This window comes from Emydura macquarii, unplaced genomic scaffold (genome assembly GCF_026122565.2).
Source record: "Emydura macquarii macquarii isolate MOO-44397 ecotype Brisbane River unplaced genomic scaffold, CSIRO-AGI_Emac_v2 contig_71, whole genome shotgun sequence".
NCBI lineage: Eukaryota > Metazoa > Chordata > Testudines > Chelidae > Emydura > Emydura macquarii.
The window spans coordinates 6,994,185-7,010,613 of NW_027130208.1; the positions used below are offsets into that span (position 1 = coordinate 6,994,185).

The window sequence follows — 16,429 nt, forward strand, 5'->3', positions numbered from 1 at the left end:
AAATAAAATTCCTCTCTATGAACTGGGCAGAAGGGAGGGAAGATGCTATTTGTTTATGAAGCTTTGACTGGGAAGGAGTTTTAACCCTTAGAATAATTTTGCTTCATTTTCCTCTCCCTTGCTTGTTCAAACAAGCCACTATTCAAAAGCAGACTAAAGAAAACTAGAGATAAAAGAAGCCAATACCAGATAATACAAAAAACTATTTTATTTTTTAAAGTTTCTATGCAAGGCTGCTCTAAAGGGAAACAAAAAGCCAGTCTCCCAAGCACAGGTCATCTACCTGTCACTATTGTTAATGTAACAAGCATGGATATGGAAAATGGGGTTGGTTTGTTACAGTTAGAATTTTTACCTGCCACCAGTATATCTGAAATGGTTGAGTCAGTTGCTCTATTCCTAGGTTAAACAAAACCACCAGTCAAAAGGCACCTGAAATTTTGGCACCAGAAACTCTTGGCCCATTCTGTCTCACCTCAGTTCCTCAGACAAAGCTCCCATTGCACTAAGGAAAAGTGAGAAATGTTAATGGAAGCGTCACTAAAATACAGCCAAGTGATATGTTTAAGAGTGAAGGATGGGATTTTCAGAGGGCACTCAGGGAGTTAGGCATCCAGCTGCCATTGAATTTAAATTAGAGTTCAGTGTCTGGCTCCACTGGAAACCCCAGCCTAAGTGTAAATCAGATAAGTCAATGGTGGTGAAAAGATCATACAAATAACATGGATTCTTTAAATCAAAACCCCTAACCTAAATTTATGAACCTCTATAACTTCAGAAGTAACACTAAGTTGTTCAAGATTGTAAGTGAGTTTTCCGTGATACAGAATTATCTTTTTTTTTTTTTTTTTTCCAACTAAGAACTCCAATTTCCTCCACAGACCAGTGTGGAATGCCTAGCGGTTTCTTGAAAATAGAGTAGGGTTAAAGCAAAGGGGAGAGGTACTTAAGGGAAAAAACTATTCTCAGTACCGTACGTTTAGAAGACAAGAAACAAGTGTCAGTTATGTAATGCCTGGTGAAAAAATGCAAACAGAAGATTGCAATGTCAGAGACAGCCCATTTGTTATTAATGAGGGACATACGACAATGGTTGGCGGGACATCACATCATTAGGCCTTCCTTCGACAATAAAAAGAGGAAGACGGAAGGAGTGAGGTAAAGGAAGAAATGACATACCTAACTCTGAATACTTTAGTAATATTCCTGAATTGACCAGGAAGCTCCCCTAGCAAAACCACTGATAAATCAGATTCCTCATCCAGTGGCACCTGAAGCTTGGAAGACTGTTATCGCTCACTGACCAGTCATGTCACAGGCAGCTTCTGACACATCACTGGATGAGAAGAAAGAGTGTGGATAAAGTAGCCCACTGGTCCAACGGCCAACAACTCTTTCACAGTCTCCCCTGAGGAAATCATCAGTCTATCTGCTTTGAAGAGGGTGATTTGGCTTTCATGGTAGAGTTCACTGTTACAGTTAGACTCACACTGCGTAATATTTCCCATCCCCCCCATCAGAAAGGGGCAGTAGTTTGCATGGGCAAAGCCATCTGAGTGAGGTGGGGCAAGAGACAGGGAATTGGGAAGATAAGGTGGGACAAGGAGCACCAATCCTTCATGTGTAATTCAACTGGGGTTTCTACTTCTTGCCAATATGACAGAATCAACTGACTCCAACACTCCAGGCTGATGCAGCAGAGACCATAGAATTTTGTTTTTTTCTTGTATTGTTCTGCTTTGCTTATGATGAAAGGTGTTCATTGTCCTATTTTCCACAGCACCTTTATAAAAAATATGTCCTGGGAAAACTGTTATTTTAAAGCCATCCTGTTAATTTCATATTTTCTAGCTTTAACATTTAGCCCTCTAATGATCTGCCTGCAAGTTAAATGTCTAATTTCACATGGAAATCTAAAATGGCCCTTTTATTCTGAATCATAGATTAGAAATGTTAATTCTCTTATTGCTTGGAGAAAAGGCACAGTTCTAAGTTGCCATGATAAGCAGAAGACTGCCTGCTCAGATAACCAGACTCTCCAAAATCCAGGGTGCCATAAGGAGATTTTATGTAAACTCACAAATAGCTGCCAAGTTCAAAAAGAGCCAAGGGGACTTCTGTTTATTTAAGAAATATCAATTTTAAGGAACACAGCCACGTTTTAAATACTTCTGTAGGCATATAATCAGAAAAAGACAGTTCTACATTTGAGAACTCAATTTTTGATTATAACAAAACTTCATTTTCTACTCTATAACTATTCTAAGTGCAGGAAGTTTTTGATCTTTAACATTTATCCTTAAAAATGAAGTAGAATATTGCCATTTTCTAGAACAGGTACACATGCAAATACTAAACATCAGCTCAGGCCTTACATCACTAACACCTGCTTATGCTGAGGATAAAAATTACAACAACTGTCCAGATGCATTGTGTAACCTTAAAGTTCTACCACCTGTTCAAAATCACCACCTGAGAAGTATGGTCTAGGTATGCTAATTTGCATGATTTGTCCAAATCCACTTTGCAACAAGTGGTTATTTTTATTTTTTTGCCATGACTTGAGGAACATTTCCCATCAGCACAAATAGTGAGGCTGGTTTATTCAAGGACTTTTAAATCAGCATTAAGAAACAAATCTTCACAACTGTGACTTAGGAAAAAATGAGGATATAAAGTCTTGTTTACATGGCGGAGTTTTACTAGTTATATTGATGTAACTAAACCAGTATAATTATATCACTGTAACTTGCTGTGTGAACTCTTATTCTGGAACAAGAGAGGGTTTTTTTTTTTTAGCTTAGCCTAAATGCCTTCCAAAGAAATAAACTAAACTGAAGTTTTTTTATATTTGAACAAGGTGAGTTTCGTTATATAAACTACATAGTATTCTCTGTCTTCCTTGGTTGGATGAAAATATCTTATGATTATTTATCTGGTGTGAATGTTCATGGAAAGCAAAATACAAAAAGGGACACATTTTAAAAAGTCAAACCAATATTCATGGGAATTTTTTTGCACTATTCACCCAAATCTAGTCACTATGTTTCCATGATATACTCTATCCTCTTACTCCATACTGCTATATATTTACAGAAGCAACGTGCTGCTGAAGGGGAGAAAAGAAGCTACAAGTAATATGTTTTATCTCTATAACTATAGCTTTTTACAAATCCACTATGTAACAGCATTTTCCTACTCTTTCCACTAAATTCAGTGAATGTGCATTCATTCAAATAACCCATTCTGAAAATACAGACTTTTCATTTTCTATTGATTTCCAATTAAAATTAAAAGTCTGCTTTGTAGGATTGACCATTTAAATGAATGCACAAACTTCCAATCAGACAGGGGAAAAAAAACCAAAATCTTCCTCTGCTGAAGCATTTCAAAGAGTTCACCTAACACAAGAAGAAATAAGACTAAGATGTTTACTGAAGAAGAGAGTTTTCATCACACAATATTCTGAGAGAAGTTGTAAGCTGGGAAATGTTGTCTCTTTTGTGTTTATTATCACAGACTCTGAGAGGTACACCTTAGTGGTAATTTTGTTTCCTCTTTTTCACTATTTCAAATTAAACTTCTGTCAAGAACTATACTAGTCTGCTTTGCCTCTTCCCAGAGAGATATTGCTAAGACACACCACAGAACATTCCTCAAACAAAAACCATCTCTTTAGATAGGTGTCCTCCTCCTGTGCCAATGCCAAGGTACTGGCAATACATTAGCTACTACTTGTTTTTTTCTTCAGCTCATGCCAAAGAAATCTACACAACACACTGTACTCTGGCATCAAATATATAGCATAGCTCTTCATTATATATCCTGTCCGTAGATCCCTATTCAACAAAGCAAAGTTTGAGACGAAAATCAGAAAGTTTCCAGTAGCAGCCATACTTATTAGATTTAATTTTCTTACCGGGTTTAACTGAAAGGTGAAAGACTAAAAAAGCCTGGCCTGAAGAGTTACCTATCTTTTTCTTATTTAGGCCAATAATTAAGGTCATGACCACCCCGCAAAAGGCACTTTTGGTACCCTAAAAAAAAGCAATTACCCGAAATGAGAAAATGTAATACTTCTCCTTTTGAAGTCACCTACCAAAAGGCTTATTTCTGCTATACAGATCAGGTTAGAATTTGCTAGACATTAACCTCATCATACACAGCAAAATGGAGTTTATGTCCTGGCCAACTCCAAAATATTTAGTGGTGAACAAACATTTAAAAGAAAGCATTTACCTTTGTCTTTAATAAGATGCAATGAATAAGGTATTTAAATAAAAAGGAATGGAAGGCAAGATGGCATACACTACAGCACATTAATTTAGAGTTGCAACTGAACATGATCCTCAATTTTAAGGGAGAAAAAAAATCTTACTTTTTTAACTTTAACACCATCCTTTGGCGTTTGCTTTGTTGCAAGATTGTACCCAATCATCTGTTTAGCAAGCTGCCCAACAACCAAAGGGCTACAAAAGAAGGGGAAAAGTCAATTTATTAACATGTATTAAAGATATTTTGATCAGTTAAAACAGCCATTGCAGAAAGCCTCAACACTATTAGTAGCATTATTATTCACATCTTTTGAATTTTAGAGACTTACTCTTTAGTTAGATGCACGCCTCCTTTCAATCCACTATTGAAAACACCTTTTCCTCTCCCTCCAGCTAGGATTTGAGCCTTTAGAACAATTTCTGTTGCTTCTGTAAGAAAAAAAAAACAAAAAAACAAAAAAACCTGTTATTAAATGTATTTTTGAGCCATAGCAACTATTAATTTATTTCAAGAAGCAAGTAGTATAGTACTGTTAGAACACATTTAAAAACAAACGAAGTAAAATTCAAAACTGCTAGACAGTCATACAGAGAAATCTGTTTTGTTCATAATAAAACACACCAAAAAAGTGTTTAAAGTAGGTTAAAAGAATGTCCACAAGCTACCTGTTAGCTGGCTAAATATGTTGGTATTTGGTCAAGGTATTGTCATTAATAATGTATAACCTACATAATAACCCATGTAACTTGCATAGTTTGGTTGCCTAGATTTTAGAATAGTTTTTAGAGCATATGTCCTATAAGTGGTCATATGTGCACATGGTAGCAGGCAAATGTTTATCAAGAGAGAGTAAATTTCAGCCCCTGGATTGAAGCCAAATAACAGGGGTGTGGTTATGGGGAAGAATCCAATTTCCAAGTGCAGGCTGGGTATGGAGCAGCTGGTACGTCAATCTCTACACTAGAGTAGCAGCTGCAAACGCTACATGAGGATTTGGGTCCACTTGATCCATGTATTCACAGACTCAGTGCCCAAGCCACTCCCCTTTTCCCTGGTCTCAAGCTCCCCACTTTACAGTGAAGTAGGGAAGGTCCCGCTTTGCCGTGCACAAGGGATACAGAATACCCCGAGGTACTAACTTTGTCTGTGGTTTCATGACCCCTGTGCAACAAAAACCAACACGTTCGCATTCCATAAAATACCCTGGGCACCAAGGTGAATGGCTCCTCCAGTCTCACTCTGCTCCGTGTGTGACCTTGTACAGAAAAGCAGCTGCTCTCATCCCACTCTGTCTTCTTCCCCTACAAAACCCTGTGCACAGAGAAACAACCCGTCCACCATCCTGCCCCTGCAGCGTCACATCCAATGTGCAACAGCTGCTCCCTTATGAGGTGCTACGTGCGGAGATCAGCCATCATGCTTGACTTTTTATTTTCCAGCCTGCTCTCTTGGCCTTGTGGAGATTGGCCAAGAGGGGCTTGTGGGGGCTGCTGTATGATGGGTGGAGTTATGAGGAAGGGGCTGGTCTGGGCTGCTTCGCAGGCAGGGAAGGTGTGACACTCTCCTCCCCACATGCAGGCTGACACCGGAGGGGTGTGGGGTAAGACATTCAAACTGATTGAACCTCATGGGGGGGAAGTGCAAGACCCCTGGAGAAGGAGGCCTAAGACTCCCAAACTGGGAGCATGTTTGTCTCATCCACTTGTTACGTCTTCTCTTTTAGGCTGTAAACTTCTGAGACAGGGACTGTCATTGACTAGGTCTGCCCAGTGCATATTAAAATGGGGCCCAGCATGGTAGAAATCTTTAGTCACTAATGCAATGTAAATTTTAAATAATAATAATTATGGGGGAGGAATTTATCTAATGAACCCAACAGGACTTTGCAACGCACCTCCACTGACACCTCATACACCCATTCCCCTAAACTCCTCTTTTATCAGGCTATGTCTACACTGACAGTGGCAAAGTCGCCACCATCAGATCGACTTATCTGGATTGACTGAGCGGTCAGTGAAGACCCGCTCAATCAATCCAGAAGCCGACGCTGTTAATCCACCACGACAAGTGGCGTAGCGCTGCGTCGATGGGAACTTGCATTCCTGTCAGCGCAGTGCAGTGAAGACGGCGCACAGAAGAGAAGCAAAGTAGTCGACGGGAGTTACGCAAGTTTTTTGCATAGTTTGTGTAACTCCTGTCGACTGCCGCTGAACCGCCAGGGTAAGTGTAGACCAAGCCTCATTAGCCTGGGAAAACAGAAGGCTCACAGATTAGCTATGTCACACCAGGGCGGAAGCAAACTGCTGACTTGAGATACCCCACAACACCCCTGGTCCCCCAAAGAATGTTCTGCCCCTACTACCCTCTTTTTTTCAACCTGTTAGCTCAAATATCTCAGCTGATCTCAAATGCCACGGCAACACAAGGAGAAAGGTGAATCCACTTGTAGCCAGCACCCAAACCGTTTACAAAGCTTTGGAAGTCAAAACCAACATTTTTGAACTAACTTGAACCAGAAGATACTGGGTTCTGCACTAGCTAAGTTTCCAAATGGTCTTATGGCACAGACAATTTAAAGGCAAGAGTAATCTGACCTGGCAGTAACAAAGACATGGATAACTATAGTGAGGACTATATCCAAAAGAAAAAAGATACCACCTAACCTTCCAGACAAGCACAGATGGAAAAGAAGAAGAAGAAGAAGAAAGCACTCATCCATTCTGCTACCTGGACTTCCAGAAGCATAAGAAATCTGTGTTAACCTATGAAGAAAGTGCGAGTGTCCAAAAACATTTTATTAATGATGACTAGTCTCTTAGTTTTTCCACAGCTATCAGGATGCCACCTCGTGTTATGAAGAGATGAGGTCTAGATATTAATGCACTATAAAGCATTGTCTTGAAAACACTCAGGATTAAAAGTGTTTCATATTTTGCTCTGATGGGGTCTGATGCAATTCCTGTTTAAGTTAATGGAAGGCTTTGACTTCAGTGGGAGTTGGATAAGGGCATTAATTAACGCACATTATTTTGCGTGTGTGCAGACATGCAAGAAAATGCGGTATTTGCTCAGTCACTGTCGTTGACAATATAACTATTTAACTGGCACAGTGGAGAAGGACATTTAACCACAAGTATAAATACACAATAAAAACTCAAATTTTAGGTTCTTATTACAAACAAATACTTTTCAGAGATAGCTTAAATGTAGCATTGGTAGAAAGGTGATAAACTCCAGCAATCCAAGATTTAGGTTGGCACAATCATCAGGAAAGAAAAAGAAATATACATTTTAGTATTAAGACTGAAACGCATGTTTTTCCACACAGCTAGTAAAAGTAGCACCCAAAAGAATATCTGATTTTCAGCCTTCTCAAGACTTATCCATCCACTAACATGTGGCATACATCATTCTGAACCTTAAAAACATTCTCCTTGAAAATACTTCATGCATTTCAACATATTCTTGTTTCTAGCTCTATTATTCATGCCACGGCCAGGCAGATAACAAGGAAATTTAAATGCAACAAAAAGTTTTATATCAGTGTTTTCTAAGCATACAAATTATTAAAATGAATTAAACTATAAATCATTTTCCAACCCACAGTTGCAAAACCTAAAATCACATGGCTGCTATGATAAAACATCTAAGTTGGCATTGTTAATGGGCACTACAAGCATTTAATTAGATTAGTTTTAGTCACTAACCATCCAGACAATGAAAGCTTTGTATTTCCAATGATAAGTGCTGTCAATTATGCATGTAATCATTACCCTTTGTGCCACAGGATTTAAGGCCACCGAGTCAATTTCACTCATAGCTTGCATGCTATACAATGAACTGATTATTTTCATTTGGCTATAACCAAGTAAGAGAGCTGAATTAAATGCTTATATTTTATAGTCTGCCAAAAGAATATCTAGGCAATCAAATAACTGCACAACGACAACTCTCAAGGACATAAGTAAGTGCATTAAAAAGTAAGAATAACTATGTAAAGGTTAGACCTGAAGTACTAATCAATATACCAGCTCAGCAGAACACAGTGCAGCAGGTTCTTCTTGCCCTAGGGAAAACCGACATAAGTAATTTAATTCAATGGTTATTTGCCCAAGTTCTGGAAAATGAAGTAAACCAGCCAAATCTTATTTTACAGCAACTAGGCTTGATCATTCAGTATTTACCAGGTTGATTCACTACTTAATGCCACCATTTCTATTTTATTGAAAGATCTGATTTCTAGAAAAGCTCACACAAATTTCTATTTGTTTTTATGTTATGTCCTGCCTAAATTCCCAGATTACATTAGGAAAGACTATCCCATACAAGAAATGTAATTTTACTCAGAAAATATAAAGTGATTTAACCGTACTCACAGGATAACTTGTAAAAGAAGCACAGGTACTAATAGGTTTTGTATGGAAATATATTACATATATATTCAGATAATAACGTTATAATGGATCTATTCAGTTATCATCTATCCAAACTGTTTTAACAAAGCTATAAGCAATTGTAAAAGACAAATTTGTGCAGTTATAAATATATAGACTTGAAAAGGGCCTAGCACAATTAATAAAGTGACATGTCAATAGTTAAAATATGTTCTATGCCACAGTATAATGCTGCATTTTCAACAGCACTTTGCTTTGCAACTAAGATCTCTCAATCAATTTATTTTCCTGTCTACTGGCTGATAAGTCTTTGTGTGAAATTAATTTAAGTGTTTTCTTTACAGTTATCCCCTCCCCCCCCCCCCCCAAAAAAAAAAGTCAGTGTGCTTGTTAAAAGTGCATGGGTTTGGTAGTTTAATTTAGCAGTAAATATCCTCCAACTGTTCCATGCAGAATAAAGAAATGCTTCTGGTGACAGCATGTGTTCTCAACTAATTATAATTTGAATAAATTTAGTATCTGAGACTTGAAAATGTTTTCACTAGATCTTATTTTTATTTTGTTTCTCAGTTTACACTATTGGAAAAGGTTACTTCTGGTAATTTTGATGTCAATTTGCCTTTCCCGGTTTTGGAGAGAGGTGCATTCAAAATATTCATACAAAATTTGTTTCAACAAAATCTACTTGGTTTTGAGCGCATTTGACAGAATTGAGGATCAAAGCCTCCAGTCCTTACTTAGGCTGTTTCTACACTACAAAACTATACTAGCATAGCGATGTGAGCATAGCTATGCTGGCATAACTCTGTATCAGAGATGCAACCTACTCCAATGGAAGAGGTTTTTCCTTCTCCGTAAAACCACCACCACCTCTACGAATGTGGACAGAACTTTTCCCATCAACATAGTTGCAGCTACCTTGGGGATTAGGGTAGCATAGCTATATCGGTCAGGGGTGTTGTTGTTTGACCTAACTTTTAAGTATAGACAAAGCCTTATGCAAAATTCCCAGCGAATTTAAGGACTTAACAATTGTAGCTAGACCCAAGTACATTCCTAGCAAATTAATACTGTATCTAGATGTAGATCTAGATAAAGCCTATCTGTTTTTTTAAAGACAAAAGTTAACATTTTAACATTTCAAAATAGAAAACAACCGTCCTTTATATTGCACTCTACATCTCCCTCTTTTCTATTAGCATTGTGAATTGCAGTGATACACCTTGAAATTGCAGTAGGCTTAGTGCTGTAATGAAGGCCTATTTTGAATTAATAAAATTGGACCTGCTTTTTGGGAACTATGATTATTCCAGTCCCTTGAAACTGCCTGCAGCAAAAATGAACAGCTTGTTTTCAGCCTACTGCTGTGTATATTTAACTACTGGATTCTTGATCACAAAACAATACACTGAGAATTGTGATTTCACCTGTTACAGAGTTCAGTAACTTTCCATTAATGGTAATAGGATGAGGACATTAAATTAAGAATGTTAACACATACATTAAAATTTACTGTAGCATATCAAAAAATAAACTACTATTCAGAAAGAACATATGACAGGATACATGGTTGTTCTCACAAAACAACAGGCATCATGTGCTTGGTCAGATACAAGAGCAAAGAACAATTTTTTACCAAAGAAGTTCAAGCCTACTTTAATAAAGAATTATATAACACGTGGTTAGAGCATGGGATTGGGAGCCAAGAGCTCTTGATACCGAACCCTGATTGTGCCTATGACTCACTGTATGACTTTCAGCAGACCACTTACTCTCTTTGTGTCTGTTTCCCGATCTATAAACAAGGGATAACTACTTATCAAACAGGGATTTTGTGAAAATTAGTTAATGTTTGCACCTATTTTAAAGACGTAGAGATTGATTCACTACTGCCTTATTCTATTTTTACACCCCCATGCTTTACACTGTGAAAAGCAGAAGGTAGTGAATCAAAATCCATGTCGTGCTGTGTAAGTACAAAGGAGGATACAATCTTGCTGCAAAATTTGCTGCAGTAATATCTATTGTTATGAGTTCAGTACATACAGCAAAACAGATGCAAGTAACCCAATGGCATGGGAACCGAGCATTACAGTGTAATGAAGGAAAATCAAAGGGCAGGACAAATGAGCCTCCTACACAGTACAGTCTCCAATCACACTATGGACCTGTTGATGCTGATGAACACTACGTGAACTTCACACAAAGAGGTCGAGATGGAAATGAATGTAATCAGCATGACCTGGGTTAGATTGTGGCTGTCTTCACATAGGTGGCAGAGGAGATAAGAAGCTTTCCTCCCTTTCTATCCAGGAAAAGAGGCTAGTCAAAATGTGGTTGCCTATTGCTGCCACCCCCAAAAGCCAGAGTGTAATGAGGATGACTCCTGCAGCACACCCCTTTTGCATGCCCTCAGCACTGACTGTGGCAGTCGCAACCTAGACCAAACTCTCAATCTCAAAAGAATAACAGGATAATCTAAATGTTCAAATTCAGGACTTTCTACCTAGTTATTTTCTAGGGCTCTCAAACTATTAAAAATAATAATAATAATGACAACAATTAATCACAAGCTTGAAAAAAAATAGGTATGATTCATCACAGTTTTAAATTGCACTTAGCGGAATACCAATTTACACTTATTTATTATTAATATTTCGGATGTTTATCTACATTTTCAAATATACCGATTTCAATTGCAACACAGACTACAAAGTGCACAGTGCTCATTTTATAGTATCATTTTTATTACAAATATTTGCACTGTAAAAAAGATAAACAAAAGAAATAGCATTTTTCAATTCACCTAATACAAGTACTCTAGTGCCATCTCTATCATGGAAGTGTAACTTACAAGTGCAGAATTTATTTAATTGTTTATTTTTACATAACTGCACTCAAAAACAAAACAATGAAAAATATTAGAACCTAGGAGTCAAAGCATGAAGGGGCATGTGAATGTTTAGCATATCTGGCACGTAAATACCTTGCAACACTGGCTACAACAGTGCCATGAGAATGCCTGTTCTCACTTTCAGGTGACGTTGTAAATAAGCAGCGGGCATAATTATCTCCCATAAACGTAAACAAACTTGTTTGACTTAGCAATTGGCTGAACAAGGAGGAGGACTGAGTGGACCTGTCTGAGGGGAGAAAAATACTATTTCTTTTATCTTTTTTATAGTGCAAATATTTGTAATAAAAATGATAATATACCGTATACATTGTATTCCGTGTTGCAACTGAAATCAATATATTTGAAAATGTAGAAAAACGTCCAAAAACATTTATAACAAACAACAGAATACCAATTTAAATGTATTTAACAGTGCAATTAAAACTGTGATTAATCGTGACTATTTTTTTAATCCAGTTAATTTGTTTTGCGTTAATCGCATGTATTAACTACAATTAACTGCAGCCCTACTATTTTCAAGATGGGAAACATATTGGCTCTAAGAGGCTAGTATGGCTACAGTCTTCTTTCTTACCCTTATTCTTCTTCTAAGATTTAAAAGGGATGTATTGGTTTGGACAGCACTTCCACAAACTCACAGGTAAGCAGAGTGAGATGTGAAATAGAAGCTGCCTATAAAGACATATCTCCTCTCTCAGCCTCTCCTCTCCCCACCGCCTGCAGCAATGCATCTTCTGCTGTGTTAGTGGTCTACAGTGAATGTTAAACAACTTTTTTATTTTTAAACTTAAACTCCCTTCCCTGTCCTTCCCACTCTTTCCCCACCCCTGCCTCCCATACAAACATCTTTCTACATGAGTGGTTTCCTCTACCTTTGGTTTTCAGACTAGTTTCTGAAATAAGTCAGATAAATCATCCTATTTATAACTCCATATTCTTGAATATATTGTATATTTATTACTAAATTATAAGCCTCATTAAAACCTATAATGATAAATTAGCCAGTCTCTTGATCCTGTCACTGATGTTATTAATTGCTTTCATAGCCCTTACCACACACTTCATCAATGATAAAATTTTTAAAGCTAGATAAAATCAACTAGGCTAAGACTCACCCTTAATACTGGACTCTGAAATCTTCTCCAAATAAGTCATCAAATACCCAGATTTTTTTCATTTAAAACAATCCTCATAAAATATGTACATAACAAATGGTCTTCACTTGATCCAGGAGCACCAATTTTCTATGTTTTTACACACACACGCACGCACGCACGCACGGGTTCTGAGGAAATAATGACATGTAATCTGTAATTAATGATTGTATCATAAAGTACATATGCAGAAGGGTGCAGAAGTAAGGTTACACGGGCCGTAATAATGCTGGCATTCTCTAACTGTTGAATGCTTGACTTTGCGACACTAACGTGTTTTAATGTAGCTTTTGATATGTAACATACTTACAGTGGTTCCTAACATTTTTGGCTGAAGGGCCACAAATATAATTTTTACAATCCTGAGGACTCGCCAGTCTCCACCAGCAGCCCCCCCTCACCTCTCACTGCAGCCAGAGGGAAGGAGTTCAGCGAGGAGGATCTCCCGTCCCCCTGGCTGCATCAGGGAAACCGTGCACTCCACCTGGGTCCCTAGGCAGTGGCTCCCTTCTGCAGCCAGGGGGATGGGAGATCAGTGCTCCCCTCCCTCTGGCTCCAGCAGGGATCCCAGGTGGAGTGCTTTGCCATGCTCCCTGCTACAGCCAAGGGGAGGGGAGCGCTGATCTTCCATACCCTTGGTTGCAGCAAGGAGCGTGCACCAGCAACACGTGCCGCCTGGGTACTTTAGGCAGCGACTCCCTTCTGCAGCCAGCGGGAGGGGAGCCGTGGGCCATTCTGAAAGACCCCACAGGCCACTTTTGGCCCCCGAGCCATAGGTTGGGAACCACTGGATTTAACAAACCAAGCGACTAATTGCCACTCTTGTTGACAAACTCAACCGAGGTGACATGGATTGAAAGTGCATGGCAAAGGAGTTCTTCTTTTATGTCTAAAGGAGGTCCCAGTGTAACAGGGCAGAAGCATGTTGATGGTGTAGTGCGGGGAAATTTTCCTCTGCCACCTCTCGTGCTGCATCTGTTCTGTGCCAGACAGAGGAATTCAGCATCTAGTGTCGTCAGCTCAGCACCTTGCAGAACCATAAACTGATGGGAATTTGTTTGAAAGGTTATGCAAACCCTGATTATACTGACCACTTCCAACTATATCCTGCTGTGGCTCATCTTAACACAAACGATCCACTGCTAGCTTTTAAACCATTCCCTTTGCTCCTCACTGTGTTACACTGCCCTGAAACACATTTGTGACCATATTACATCCTAGACTCAATCCAAGAGGAAATACAACACAATACAGAAATAACACCCCCCACCACCACCCCTCCAACCACACAGCCCTAGACGTCACCTACCAGCCCATACTAGAATCCACATGGGGGATCGAAAAAATTACAACCTCTCCTCTCGATGGGAAGCACATCCTGAAAGAAATCTTTCCTGAACTCCCTCTTCCGGCCTTCTAACAATCCCCTGCTCCAACCTCTCCAAGCTCATCATCAGATGCAAACTCCTCGCAGACTAGGACACACTCATTGAAAGTGGCACCAGATCCTGCTAGAACAACAGATGCAAAACCTGCCGACATGTCTCCACTGCTACAATGATCAACACCCCCCATAACACACCTTCAAGATCCAGAGGTCCCACAAACACCTCTATCACAACATGTAGTGTACTTTATCCAGTGCATTAAATGTCCCATCAACAATTATGTGGGTGAAACCAGACAATCACTACGCTCTAGAATGAACTCATAAAAGAAAATGATAAAAGACAAAAATACCGTACCACTTTTCACAAAGTGATCACTCTATATCTGACTTCTCACTCCTCATCCTCAAAGGAAACCTGCACAACACATTCTGAAGACGAGCCTGGGAGCCTAAATTCAAAACTTTGCTGGACACTAAAAATCATGGACTGAATAAAGACACTGGATTTATGGCTTATTACAATAATCTATAACCCACTAGTCCTTCCCCTCTTCCTGCCATTTTTCCCCCACTATGTCTGGAGATGTGTTAACAGACCACTTTACCTGGAATGGTCGCTTGAAATGTGTTAACTATGTACGCTAAACAATTTGTTCTACCTTGTATTTAGCTATCACACTCTGAGTACATTCCCCAGATCTGAAGAGCTCTGTGTCAGCTTGAAAGCTTGTCTCTCTCATCAACAAAAATTGGTCCAGTAAAAAGATCACACTTCACCCACCTTCAACCAAAATTTCCTCATTTTGTGTATATAACTGGATGAATCAAAATCAATTTGTTTAACCAAATACATTGATAAATTAAATTATACACTAATGAGAATGAAGAGATACATAATTTCTCATTTAACTTCTCTTGTTCAGTTGACTCATGCACTGTGGTTTTCTTACTTTATAATATCCTCTATTTTCAGCCAGGAAACCACCTTTAAAACTGAAAACTCTGATAATATATACAAAATTAATGCTGAAATGTTCCTGTTCATGATCTCACCAATTAGTAAAAGAAAACCACCCTAATACCTCTATTTATGGCAATCCCAGAACCCATGTTTCAGCATCTCCATCATGAATTGACACCATTACCCATCTCAGACTTAATATATGTATATGCACAGAGATCCATTGTGATTTAAGACATATTCTAAACTAGTTATCTCAAGTGCCTATATACAAATGCAAGAAGCCTGGGAAACAAGCAGGAGGAATTGGAAGTCCTGGCACAGTCAAGAAACTACGACATGGTTTGAATAACTGAGACTTGGTGGAGTAACTCACACAACTGGAGCACTGTCATGGATGGGTATAAACTGTTCAGGAAGGACAGGCAGGGGCGAAAGGGTGGAGGAGTTGCACTGTATGTAAGAGAGCACTATGATTGCTCTGAGCTCCAGTATGAAACTGGAGATAAGCCGGTTGAGAGTCTCTGGGTTAAGCTTAGAAGCAAGAACAATAAGGATGATATCGTGGTGGGTGTCTGTTACAGACCACCAGACCAGGAGGACGAGGTAGATGAGGCTTTCTTCAGTCAACTAGGGAAAGTTTCCAGTTCACAGGATCTGATTCTCATGGGGGACTTCAGTCATCCTGACATCTGCTGGAAGAGCAATAGAGCAGAGCACAAACAATCCAGGAAGTTTTTGGATAGTGTTGCAGACAACTTCCTGGTGCAAGTGCTGGAGCAACCAACTAGGGGTCGTGCTTCTCTTGACCTGCTGCTCACAAACAGGGAAGATTTGGTAGGGGAAGTAGAAGTGGGTGGCAACCTAGGCAGCAGTGACCATGAGATGGTCGAGTTCAGGATCCTGATTTAAGGAAGAAAGGAGAACAGCAGGATACAGACCATGGACTTCAGAAAAGCAGACTTTGACTCCCTCAGGGAGATGATGAGCAGGATCCCCTGGGAGGCTAATATGAATCTAAAAGAGGAATCTAAGACAGCTGGCTGTATTTTAAAGAAACCTTATTGAGGGCACAGGAACAAACCATCCCGATGTGCAGAAAGAATAGCAATATGGTAGGCGTCCAGCTTGGCTTAACTAAGAAGTTTTTGGTGAACTTAAACAAGTTCTTAAAGAACTTAAAGCTTACAAGAAGTGGAAGCTTGGTCAGATGACTAGGGAGTATAAAAATGCTGTTCGAACATGCAAGAATGAAATCAGGAAGGCCAAAGCACAATTGGAGTTTCAGCTAGCAAGGGACGTGAAGGGGAACAAGGGTTTCTACAGGTATGTTACCAA

The 16,429-nt window shown here is 39.1% G+C and overlaps 1 protein-coding gene across 1 annotated transcript in view; it reads right to left on the reverse strand.

Annotated features, from left to right (window-relative positions):
- The window catches only part of SUCLG2 (succinate-CoA ligase GDP-forming subunit beta), a 197,690-nt gene that overhangs the window by 103,094 nt on the left and 78,167 nt on the right, over positions 1 to 16,429 (reverse strand). Inside the window, exons 3-4 of the mRNA XM_067542134.1 lie at positions 4,604 to 4,703; positions 4,379 to 4,469 (exon numbers count right to left, since the gene is read on the reverse strand). Coding sequence (XP_067398235.1) covers positions 4,379 to 4,469; positions 4,604 to 4,703 — 191 coding nt within the window. The remainder of the gene's footprint in view (positions 1 to 4,378; positions 4,470 to 4,603; positions 4,704 to 16,429) is intronic.